Source organism: Leucoraja erinacea, chromosome 15 (genome assembly GCF_028641065.1).
Source record: "Leucoraja erinacea ecotype New England chromosome 15, Leri_hhj_1, whole genome shotgun sequence".
Taxonomy (NCBI): Eukaryota; Metazoa; Chordata; class Chondrichthyes; order Rajiformes; family Rajidae; genus Leucoraja; species Leucoraja erinaceus.
Window position 1 is genome coordinate 22,848,133 of NC_073391.1, and position 12,957 is coordinate 22,861,089.

Genomic DNA, 12,957 nt, shown 5'->3' on the forward strand with positions numbered 1-12,957 from the left:
TCACCGCATCCTCTTTAGGATCTTCTAAATCTCATTATTAGTGCACTTCAGTAAAAACAACACTAGTCCACCTGCCATATTTGACCCATATCCCCAAACCCTATCCTATTCATGCACCTGTCTAAATGTTTCTTGAATGTTGGATAGTACCTGCATCAACTACCTCATACAGCAGTTGATTCCATACACCCATCACCCCTGTGTAAAATGGTTTCCAGTGGAAATGGGCTCAGGTTCTCATTTCCTCAGGAGACTTTTGCTTCTCCCAGAATGTCCTGGACTCCAAGATAATTTAGGGTCACAGGACCGGTCATTAACATTCAGAGCAATCTAAGATTGGGATATGAAGACACAAGCAACTGCAGATGCTGGAGTCCTAAGTAGGACACAGTATTGGAGTGACTGAGCAAGTCAGGCAGCATCTCTGGAGGATACGGATGGTCCATGCTTCAGGCCAGGACCCTCCTTCAGATTGCTGCGTTGGGATGTATGGAGTTTGTCGGCAGGATCAGGCCCAATGAAATAGCTGACATAGACTTAGAGCAACAGACATTTAAGTCAACACCTCTCTTCTCACAAGTGGCTCAAATTACCAGATGTGTTGTTTCTTGCACAGTGCTGGTGTTGTTTAGATATGTCACAATGTTATTGTAAGTGACATATTCAACTTCCCTTGACCGATAAATATGAGAACTTAAATAAGGGAAGGCAGAGGATTTAACCTCGAGCGTGAGAAGTTTGGAGTTCATTATCCATCAGCTCATTCATTTATCCTTGTTAACTATTTAATTTCCATCTACAATGATGGTGATCACTTTCACTCGCATTTGATATTTTTCCTGACCCACCATTGTCTCAATCAAACTGTATTCCATTTACATTAGGTCAATTTAATGGCTTTAATCAATTATAGGCAGTTTTAGATGTTTGTTCAATTTTGTATCCATTCACTCAATTGTACTTTTTTTTGAATGACATGTCAGAGACATTTCAGAACTATGTAAAATCACTCAGAGTTTTGACAGGCACTGACGTGATGCATGGAGCCTTGTAAACTGTCAATGATTTCAGGGGCATTGCGTAGATTGGGTTTCATCAGTGTTGTTTCAGAATCTCTGGGTCAAGTATAGCTTTTGTTGGGTGTTACAGAAAGCTATACATTTTTTCATTGCCTGTTCCAAAAAAGTCTTCAACTTCAAACACAGAGTTGCTGCACCAAAACAGCATTTCATCAATTGCAAGCTATTTAAATGAAAATATCACACTTTGCATCTTCTCAATACGAGGTCGAGAACGACTCACAGGAGGGCCCTAAAAAAATCCCAAAACTTTGGAAAATCAAACGAGTGATCTCTACTATTTATAAATTTGGAAAATTGACAGCGAATTCACAGTATGTAATAAAATTCATTCAGGGATAAATTTAGCTTTAACACTGAAGTCTTATTATTAAGTAATAATACATTTAATTTAATGCACCGTGGCTGTTCTTTCTCACAATATTAATCACAACTGTATTAAATATATGAATCTTTCCAAATTAAAACTTTTAACGCATTAATACATCATTGGCTTGAAGTAATGTAAGCCCAGAGGGAAAATTATCACCTCAGTTCAGCTTTTATATTTTAGCACATGATGTATTAAAAATTTCCAGATACACACAGCATCCGCAACTGTGTCAAGGTAAGCTTACAAGCAAAGCTAACTACAGTAAAAAAATACATTGAAGATTAAATTATACATTTATTAAATTGAGTATATTTGAGCACATTAAATTAACAGTGGAAGTATCAATGCTCAACAATTGCCTAAAGAATTAGTGAAAAGTGATAAATCTTGTTCAAGTTTCCTTAAAAATCTTGGAAAATGTTGTTCACATTGCATGGTGCTATCTTGTGGCAGTTTTATTTTATTTCTTAATGTTAAATTATTAGGCTTTTCTCATTTTAATGGATACAATCACGCCCCGATAATGTGTCTGATTTTACAAATGCAATCCTTGTAATGATTAAAAGATCAAAGGATAAAATTACCATGTGAAGGGAAGGATTTGTTCTACATTTGTTTGCAGAAAATTCACAAATGGGAAGTTGACTAATATTAACACACTGGGGACTTTGTGAGAACCTCCTTATTACTTACTTGCTAGGAGCTGTTAGGTAATTAAAAACAATCCTGAAAGTGCAAAATCCCAAATTAATGCTGGAAACTTACACTACATTTTCAGTCATCCATTCAGAATCCTTCACCAATACATGATAGCAGCTCTTTTTATTTTCTTATGTTTTGAGATTTGCAGCATGTACACATTTGTCTTTCGATGCAAAAAGGTAAACAGGACTTCTGTTGGGCCCTTATGGCAAATTGATATATTGCATCCTATCATGGCTTAGATTGATCTTTGGACTGATCAATGAGAACATAACAGTCTATGTCACCTGGTGAGAGCAGAACTGAGAGCCACATTCTGGATAAATGACTGTTCAGAACAGCAGAATGGGTTGCATTGTGAAATGCAGATTGTTCTATGGACCACATTCTGGAATACAGAATACTCCACAACAAATGGAAAAGTGAGTGAGCTCTATGTTTCCACACACAATGCACTGATCAAACAATAGAGAACTTGTTGGGGGGAAAAAAAACACATTTAAATAGTGCTGAATTTCAGAGGAATTAATCATTCAGGTGAATACCTCTGCATTAAAAGTTCAAATCCATCTTTTCGGTAGTAAGAGAAAGATACAGGAAGTAAGTACTTGAACTAAATTGTGAGATAACATATATATGTACAATAATGGTTCATGTATTGGTTGCTGGAGGAGGACTATTGCCATTGGTTGAAATCCCCTGAGTAATAGTATCTCCTGCAATTAATGCTTTTCCTTGCTTCTGTGAGGAAAAAGTAGCGTGTTTATTCTCACAGAAAACCCTCTATATTTTCCTTGCCATTTTTTAAATCCATTTTAAAAAACAAGTTCAGAGTTTATTCAACAATTGTTCTTGAAGTGGTGCAGGGAGCTCTCCAAGAGCTGGTCAGAGATGCAGTACCGTCATAGACTAGCGCTATATGTGACTTGGAGCAGAGCAGTGGTATCCAATGCTTCCGCTTGCCTTTGCAATGGACAGATGCTGCCAAAGGGGGGTTGGTAACTTGCTTTGGCAGATCCTGGGGACATGGTGCAGCAAGTGTTGCAGTGGATAGATTGCCAATCAACTGAATCATGATGTCCTTGATAGCGTCAAGCTTATTATATGTCATTACATGTGCAGTGAACTCCATTCCCATGCACTTCTGACTTGCAACTTGCAAGTGGTAAAGTGCCTTTTGGAAATCACCTATCACCAAACACACATACATTAGCCTGCTGCAGAATGCAAGGCATTTATGTACCCTCCCATGTTGAATTCTTGGCCATTGGTAGCAGGGAGAGTTTAGTGATGCTGTTTTAGTATATTACCAACAATGACAATTGTTCTCCAGAAATATTGCCATTTTCAATTGTTCCAGATATATCTATATTTAGACCAGTCTCCATGCTGATGAGGAGGAAATGGGTCCTTCATCGACTGAATCCACACATACCATCATGCATCCATTTACATAATTATATATTTTTATTCTCACCGACTCTCCCCAGATCCGACCCCTCAGCAAAACACTGGGGGTAAATTATAGTGAGATACCGACCTGCATATCTTTGGGATGGGACTGCTCAATGGAAACCTATGCAGCAACAGAGAGTACATGCAAACCGCACACAAAAAACACAAGGGGGTTGGGACACTGGAGCTGTGAGGCAGCAGCTTCACTGGCTGCACCAGTGTGCTGCTCCAAATGTCCCAACAGATTTGATGCTGGAACGGAGACAGATAGCTGACTACAGCCCTTATTCAACCATGATTTACAAATGCAGCATCCAATACACCAAAATATTCACAACAACACTTTAACAGATAGGGAAATAACTGGCGAGGTCCAGTGACAGGCATTTAGTTATTATTTGGCCTTTTCACAGAACAACACCAGCTGCCTCATCACTTATTTATATTAAGTCAATAGAAAATTAGTCTTTTGATACAGGCCGAGTGCATTTTGTGCAGCCGTCAGTGATAATCTCATCCTCGTGTTGTTTTATTATTTCACCCGTTCTATCACAGGTAAGCTGAATGAGGCCAAGGGATCCTGTTGAATCTGAATGCAGAATTGTTGCAACCATGTTCTTGCATTACGCACGCTGCCTTCTCCGTGTCAGGCAACATATTGCATAATTTTGAACTTCTCCAGGTGTATGGTGGATAGCATACTGACTGATTGCATGTAGAAATAAGGAACTGCATTATTTTTGGTGTTTTACAGATAAAGGGTGGAAACAGGCTCTTCAGCCCAGAAGAGCCCATGCCAGCCTTCGATCACTAATTCTGTGTTATCCTAGTTTTGCATCCTACACACTAGGGGGCAATTCAGAGAAGCCAATTGACCTACAAACCTGCACTTCTTTTGGAATGTGGGAGGAAACTGGAGCACCCAGAGGAAACTAACGGGGTCACAGGGAAACTCCATACAGGCAGCACCCATAATCAGGATTGAACTGTGGTGTTCAAGAAGGAACTGCAGATGCTGGAAAATCGAAGGTACACAAAAATGCTGGAGAAACTCAGCGGGTGCAGCAGCATCTATGGAGCGAAGGAAATAGGCAACTTGGGGCCGAAACCCTTCTTCAGACTGATAGGGGGTGGCGAGGAAAAGGAAGGAAAAAGGAGGAGGAGCCCGAGGGCTGAGGGATGGGAGGAGACAGCCCGAGGGCTGAGGAAGGGGAGGAGACAGCAAGGGCTAACAAAATTGGGAGAATTCAATGTTCATGCCCGCAGGATACAGACTCACCAAGCGGAATATGAGGTGCAGTTCCTCAAATTTCTGGTGTTGCTCACTCTGGCCATGGAGGAGACCCAGGACAGAGAGGTCGGACGGGGAATGGGAGGGGGAGTTGAAGTGCTGAGCCACCGGGAGGTCAGCTTGGTTATTGCGGACTGAGCGGAGGTGTTCGGCGAAACGATCGCCCAACCTCCGCTTGGTCTCACCGATGTAGATCAGCTGGCATCTAGAGCAGCGGATGCAGTAGATGAGGTTGGAGGAGATACAGGTGAACCTCTGTCGCACCTGGAACGACTGCTTGGGACCTTGAACGGAGTCGAGGGGGGAGGTAAAGGGACAGGTGTTGCATTTCTTGCAGTTGCAACGGAAAGTGCCCGGGGAGAGGGTGGTATGGGAGGGACGGGAAGAATTGACAAGGGAGTTGCGGAGGGAGCGGTCTTTGCGGAAGGCAGACATGAGAGGAGATGGGAAGATGTGGCGAATGGTGGGGTCACGTTGGAGGTGGCAAAACTGACGGAGGATTACTTGTTGTATGTGACGGCTGGTGGGGTGAAAGGTGAGGACTAGGGGGACTCTGCCCTTGTTGCGAGTGCGGGGATGGGGAGAGAGAGCAGTGTTGCAGGGTATGGAAGAGACCCTGGTGCAAGCCTCATCTATGGTGGAGGAGGGGAACCCCCGTTCCCTGAAGAATGAGAACATTTCAGATGCCCTGGTGTGGAGTGCCTCATCCTGGGAGCAGATGCGGCGTAGATGGAGGAATTGGGAGTAGGGCATGGAGTCTTTACAGGAAGCAGGGTGAGAAGAAGTGTAGTCCAGATAGCCATGGGAGTCAGTGGGGTTATAGTGGTGTGCTGTGGTGCTGGTTTACAAAATAAACCATAAAGTGCTGGAGTAACTCAGCAGGTCAGGCAGCATCCCTGGGGAACATGGATAGGTGACATAATTAATCTAGTCTAGTCAGACAACACTAATCTGAAGAAGGGTCCCGACCCGAAACATCACCTATCCATGTTCTCTAGGGATGCTCTGACCCACTGAGTTACTCCAGCAATTTGTGTCTGACTGGTTGCATCAAGGACAAAGGAGAGTGCAGTAAGTGTGGACATTGCCCAGGCCATCATGAGTACTGATCTCCCCACCGTAGAAGGGATCGACAGGGAACATTGTTTCAAGAAAGCAGGTAATACCAAAGATCCCCTTCACCCTAGCCATGCTCTCTTCTCGCTGCTACCATCGCCGAGATGCTACAGGAGTCCGAGAATCGTTACCTCCAGGTTCAAGAACAGCACTTCTGGTCGGAATTTACAAGTTAGAAATTGCTGAGCAGAGTTAAAAAAAAACCATATAGAACAAAGTAACTAGTATAGAATATGTAATTTGACTTCAGTTGGTTGCAATTTATGTTATGGTTATATATGGTTTATGTTCAGTTATGGAACATACCTTCCGGGTATTACCCCGAATATTGACACAATCCATTAAGCAGCTGTTGTTCACATACCTCCAAGACCTTTCCTGTGATGAATTTGTCACATTCTTCACATTTCACACCAAAGAGTGTCTGATAATCCTTTTCACAATAAGGAGCACCATCTCTGTCAGACATTGGTGGATAGAAGGAAGAAAGGAAAAATAAGAGCAATATATCCAGGAAATAAAATTATAAATATTACCAAAACTGGAAGGAAAACTCACACATTTAAACCACAAATAAATTAGAAATAAAAGATTACCACAGGTATTTCCGGGATGAGATTATCTCAGTGGGATATATGCTCAATATACAATATTTAGGTTGATTTTTAAAACCTAAAGCCAACATCCAATCAATTTTACTGAACATACAGAGTCAGAGTCACATAGCATGGAAATAGGCCCTTCAGCCCACGTCAACCAACATGCCCCATCTACATCAGTCCCACCTGTCTGCCTTTGGCCCATATACTTCTAAACCTATCCTGTCCATGTCCCTGTCCCAATGTCTTTTAAATGTCGTGATAGTTCCTTCCTCAACTACCTCCTCTGACAGCTCGTTCCATATACCCACCATCCTTTGTGTAAGAAAAGTCGCCCCTCAGGTTCCTATTCAATCTTTCTCCTCTCACCTTAAGCTGATGTGCTCTGGTTCTTGATTCCCCTACTCTCGGTAAAAGAGGCATTTACGCCATCTAATCCTCTCACGATCTTTTACACCATATCTTACAAACTAATCAATTACATGTACCTCGTCAAACGTCATTGCAATATAAATATGAAGAAGTCCACCATATTCCCACTGTCCCAATACTAACCCGACTGCACATCAAATGATTTCAAGATTTCTGCCTCAACTCTGCCACCCAGAGTCCACTTTAGGTACTGACTGCTGCACATTATGAATAACTGATAAAATTACTTTTGAGACATTCAAGAAAAGGGTTTGAGGTAATCTCAAAAACAACACCTTGTTTCTTGACTAAGAACATTACAGATATCCAGGATCATAATGAAGTCTGTAATGTCAGAGCCCTGTCCCACTTAGGAAACCTGAACGGAAACCTCTGGAGACTTTGTGCCCCGCCCAAGGTTTCCGTATGGTTCCCAGAGGTTGCAGGTAGTTGCCGGAGGTTGCAGGTAGTGGAAGTAGGTAGGGAGACTGACAAAAACCTTCTAATACGGAAATAATGAACTTTTTCAGACTAGACAGTGCCCTTTTATTTAGTTTAACTTGGCACATTCAATAAGAAACATTTTTCTTGATCATTGGGACACTGCAATCTGACAGGTTTACACCCGCAATTTGTTTGCTCAGATTTTCAGCAATCGCTCTCCCTGCTTCCCCGGGCCCCCAGTTCCCTCTCTAATTCCAGCGTGATACTGCATCAAACCGGGCCCTGCACATCTTTTGTATTTCGGTTTTTGGAGTGGGAAGCAAGAACGAGGGAGCAAGAAAGCGATATATAAAAAAATAATTTTCAAAACAAGATGGGCGGAACAATTGTTTACTTATGTTTGATGGCGGAGTCAGGTTGCTGGGAAAATATTTTCCTATAATCACCCATGAATCCGCCCATGTGTGTACCTCACGTTTGCGTGAGAGTAATCCATCTTGCTTCGCTATAAGATCTTTGATTTATACCACAGCAGACCAATCTTTGGTTTTTTATTTGTCCAACTGCTATCCTCTTTAACCTTGTACCAGTGCCCTTTTATTTACTGTTTAACTTGTCCTGCATTCTCTTTCACCACAAAATCTTAATTGTGTTCTCTCCATCTTAATATTTAGCTTCAAATTTTTCCCAAGATGTGAATACAGATCATTGCGTGAGACATTAACTGTTTCACTTTCAGTTGCTGACAGCTTTACACAGGAATTTTTCCAGCAACTTGTTTTCGTTTCAGAATTTCAGCAATTTTGCTTTTATAATACAGTAATTCACAGTGTTAATTTCCAACATGACATTCCTAACACCAGTTCCCTTTCAAAATCCAATTAATTCCAGCGTGATACTGCATCAAACTTCAAAATGGAAAGAAGATAGCTCAGCAATGGATTCTGTGTATCTTAAGGTAGAGAAGAATCTGTACTTACTTGCTGATGTACTCTCCAGTGAGAACATTCTCACAAGATTTGCACTTGAAACACCCCAGGTGCCACTGTTGCTCCAGAGCCAGTAACGCCTGTCCATTTTTAATATCCCTGCCACAGCCCGCACAGTCTGGAAAGAGTAAAAGGACCCATGTTAGACATTTTAAACAGGCAAATCAGATCTTTATGTTAACAACAGCAAAATACCACACATACAGGAAATCAAAAGGGAAAAGAGAAAATGCGGGAAAAAACTATTCAGGAAGAAATTGTTGACTTTGAGTCAACAGCAAAAGCACAAATTAACCGTAATTCCACAATTAATTTGCATTTGCGATAACTAACCTCTGGGGATACATTATCCATACATAACAAATGTTTACACCAGGCATTTTGATTATTTAAATCTTCCTCATATTATGACTGAAGATCATCAAGTAGAAACAAGGAGGTGCAGATGCTAGTTTACAAAAATGGACACAAAGTGCTGGAGTAACACAGCAGGCCGGGCAGCATACCTGGTGAACATGGATAGGTGACGGGACACTTTGGGTCGGGAGCCTTCTACAGACTTAAAAAATGAACTTGATGACCTTCACATTTGTGAAGATCATAAACCTAAACTAAAACAATAACTTGTTTAAGAAGGAACTGCAGATGCTGGAAAATCTAAGGTAGACAAACATGCTGGAGAAACTCAGAGAAACTCAGCGGGTGCAGCAGCATCTATGGAACGAAGGAAATAGGGCAACGTTTTGGGCTGAAACCCTTCTTCAGACTCAATAACTGCCTATTCAAAACAATAACTGCCTATTTTTCTTCGATGTTAAGTATTTAACTGCATCATAACATTCTCAGCTGCCACTTTATTTTAACTCATTTGAATCCAGGCACTTGATTTTGTTGGCAGGTTTGAGTTGAGTTTATCCATACATATGATTTTGTCTTTATTTGGATCAGCTGGCATCCAAAAAAAACCCCAAGAAATACTCTGAAACAAAGTAGTTTTTAAAAAAAAATGATTTTCTTTCTATATCGCTGCTGCCATGTATGGTAGAGCAGGCCTGCTCACAGATTGGCTGTCTCACAGCTTCAATGACTTGGTTTCAATCACAACCTCCCATGCTATCTGTCTGGAATTTGAATGTTCTCCCTGGATTTCCAAAGAGAGGATACCTCACATATCCGAAAGAAAAGCAGGTCGGTAATTTAATTTTGCAGCATAACTGCCCATAATTCTGGTATAATTGTTCTTAATGTGTGGTAAGAAGGTATTTGAGAGGGGGGTATCAATAAGCATATGGGGAGAATAGAATGTGATCAGTGTGGAATTAGTGAAAAATTCATGCTAGTTGGTCAGCGCAGACTTTGTTGACCTATTCATGCTGCTTAACAATGACACAATTGACTTCTTCTAGAATAAGAAGCAAATTCAACATGCAAAAGATTGTGATATATGCAATGTAATGGCAACTTCATTGGTGAATTGGAGTTTATATTTAGTTGTGATATAATTTTCCAGACTTTGATGACACCTGTTCAGCTTTAAATGTTTCCTCCTTTGGTTGCACTCAATTACAATACACTGATCTTTATTTTACTGTGCATGCAAAATAGTTTCCAGAAGCAGAAAGCAGACAAAAGTGGTTGTTGAATCCAAGGAGGAAAAATCAGCAGTCGTAATGAATTAACACTACAATTTAATGCTTTCTTTTGCATGATTTCCCTGGCAAGAATCTTTTAATTTAGCTAATTTAATACTGGTTCTAATTTCTTCAAAGGAGGTGAGTTGTCTGTCTGCTTCTTTGTTTCAGTTACACAACATCTTTTGCTCAAGGAACTATAAATCAGTGAATTATCAGCTTTGTGTTTTTTCCACTTTAAACTCTTCAATGAGCAGAGCACTTTTTTTTGAAGAGACATAAATGTCTCATTGCTAACAAAACCTAGCATTTACCAAGAAACACAATGTAATGTGCTGGCCATTATCAATACATAACCGGAACTCTGATCTTTTGCCCTTCCGGTTTGCGTGGTTTTTTTAACTGCTCAAAAACGGTACGCGATAGCGCTACGATTTCTCGCCAGATAACTCATTGTTCTCCTGTGCTGCGAGTGCAACAAGTTTCTTTCAGATCGATGGTATATCGTAAAATGTATTAAGGTTTAAAAATCGTAAAAATCGATTCCTGTCAGTCGCCAGCACGCAGATTGGTCTCCTCTCCTGTCACTCACAAAGGGGAGTCGCTGGGACAGCGGAGACGGCCCCACTGATGGACCACGCCCGCCTCGCCAGTTGGCCGGAAGCGGCCAGAAGGGTGACTGAAACTGGACTCAATACTTCAAACCGACGTCTTATACTATTACAACATAACTTCCCAATTTCTACTTACTTAATACACTGATTGATGAAAGCCAATGTACTGAATGCCTTGTTGACCACCCTATCTACCTGTGAAACCACTTTCAAGGAACTATTTACCTGCACACCAAAATCCCTCTGCTCTACAATACTCCCCAAGACCCTGCCATTCACTCCGAAGATCCCGACTCGGTTTGACTTCACAAAATGCAACGCCTTGCACTGTTCACTGTTCTCCCACTTTCACATCCACTTCTTTCACGATGGGGATGGGGGGGGGGGGTGGGTCAATTAACCAATAAACCCACACATATGTTGGAGGAAACCAGACCACCCGAGGAAACCCATGAGATACTGACTCTGAACATAAGGAACCTCTGGCCAAACTGCGTCCTGCAACTTTCACTATATAAAAAAACCTCAGATTTCCATATAACACCCATTTTCAATCCATTAATTCCAGTATCCGAGGGAGTTTTAATTTGCAGCCAAAAGTCTCTTCACAATAAACAGGCTCTGAGAATTGAACACTTGGGGGCAGTCACGAGTTACAGGACATGCCAATGTGAGGTGGGATCACTAAATGTTGCCAACATCTTTTCTCAGCATCTTCTCCAGTGGAGTTGCCTCTTCTTTTTCTTCTGCTTTTGTGTCCTTATGCTCTATTGTGGCTCGCCAGTGCTGTACACATCGTTGCGCTATTGGAGTGTTAGGTGCAAAGTCTGCAGTAGTACATGGATTATCCAGCAATGGGCATTGCAGTAGGTGTCGCATTGTCTGGGTCGGTTGTGCCACAGTCACAGGTTGTTGTACCCTCGATGTAGCCCTATTTGTGCATTGTCACCCTTGACCGCCCGACCCCGGTCCGCAGTCAGTTGAGACATCTCCAGTTCAGCCAGTATTGATCAGCACCAAGTGGGAAGCGCTCTGCTGCTGGTATGTGCCCGTCTTGGTGGAAATAGGGACAGTGGCTAGTCTGTTCTTCCACACCTGGAGGCGAGCTTCAGTTGGTGTTGTTTCCAATGGAGTGGCATTGGTTAGGAAGCTCTTATGGGATTTTAACCGCCTAGGAGGGGGCACATGGTTGTGTAATGGGTGTCTATTGCCTGTCAGTTGTTTCAGATGCTCTGTCCTACTTGCGACGGCTCTTCTGATGTCTGGGGGAGCGATGCCAGCCAGTAGGTAGACGTTGTTTATGTCTGTAGATCGGAGCCAACCAGTGATTCTACGGCAACTGCCATTCAAGGATGAGTTGATCTTCTTTGCATATGTAGATCTCTCCCAAGCAGGGCAGGTGTATTCTGAAGCAGAGAAGCAGGCTGTAGTGCTGAGGCTGTAGTATGTACTGTTGTTGGGTTGGCACCCCATTTGGTGGTGGTGAGTTTGTTCCATATGCTGTTGCGGGTGCCCACCTTTGCTTTAGTTTTTTCCCCACATGTGCATTGAATGTTAAGCAGTGGTCGAGTGTGACTCCAAAGTAGACTGGGTTTGGGCAATGTGTTAGTGGGAGTCCAGACCATGTGACATAGTTGATGGTTAGCCTCTTGGTTCTTCAGGTGGAATGCACAGACCTGGTTTCAATGGGTTGGTACGCAGCTGGTTTTCCTCATAGTATGAAGATAAACGGGCGAGTGCCTCAGTCATTGTTGTCTCAACATCTTGGAACTGTGTACCCTGTGCTGCCTGAACCCCTGAGATATGGTAAAGAATTTACAGAATATGGGAAGATGAGAACCAGTGCATCGACTATCTCCAAGACCACCCGTTTCAAAAACTGCAGTTACATTACATTACATTAAAGAACACAAAGTGCTGGAGTAATTCAGCTGATCAGGCAACGACTCTGGAGAACATGGGTAGGTAACATGTTGGGTCAGAATCCATCTTCAGACTGCCGTGTTCTCCAGAGATGCTGCCTGATTTGCCGAGTTACTCCAGCACTTTGGTTTTTTTTGTGTATTAATCAGCATTTCCAGTTCCTGATTTCTAACAATACATTAACTCTGCTAACCTCTTTTAACAAATCTATAGAAGCTCCCACAATCTGGTTTGCGATTGCCTACTCTTGAACACTATTTGGCCTTGCCTGTATCAATGCCTTGCCCTTCTTGGTCATTGAAATTCTGAAATGGTCCTAGTGCTCAGAAT

At 42.1% G+C, this 12,957-nt stretch overlaps 1 protein-coding gene across 6 annotated transcripts in view; it reads right to left on the reverse strand.

Annotated features, from left to right (window-relative positions):
* The window catches only part of ablim1b (actin binding LIM protein 1b), a 249,596-nt gene that overhangs the window by 96,314 nt on the left and 140,325 nt on the right, over window positions 1-12,957 (reverse strand). For all 6 annotated transcript variants that reach the window (XM_055646912.1, XM_055646908.1, XM_055646911.1 and 3 more), the window contains exons 5-6: window positions 8,451-8,577; window positions 6,381-6,474 (exon numbers count right to left, since the gene is read on the reverse strand). In XM_055646912.1, the coding sequence (XP_055502887.1) occupies window positions 6,381-6,474; window positions 8,451-8,577 (221 nt within the window). The remainder of the gene's footprint in view (window positions 1-6,380; window positions 6,475-8,450; window positions 8,578-12,957) is intronic.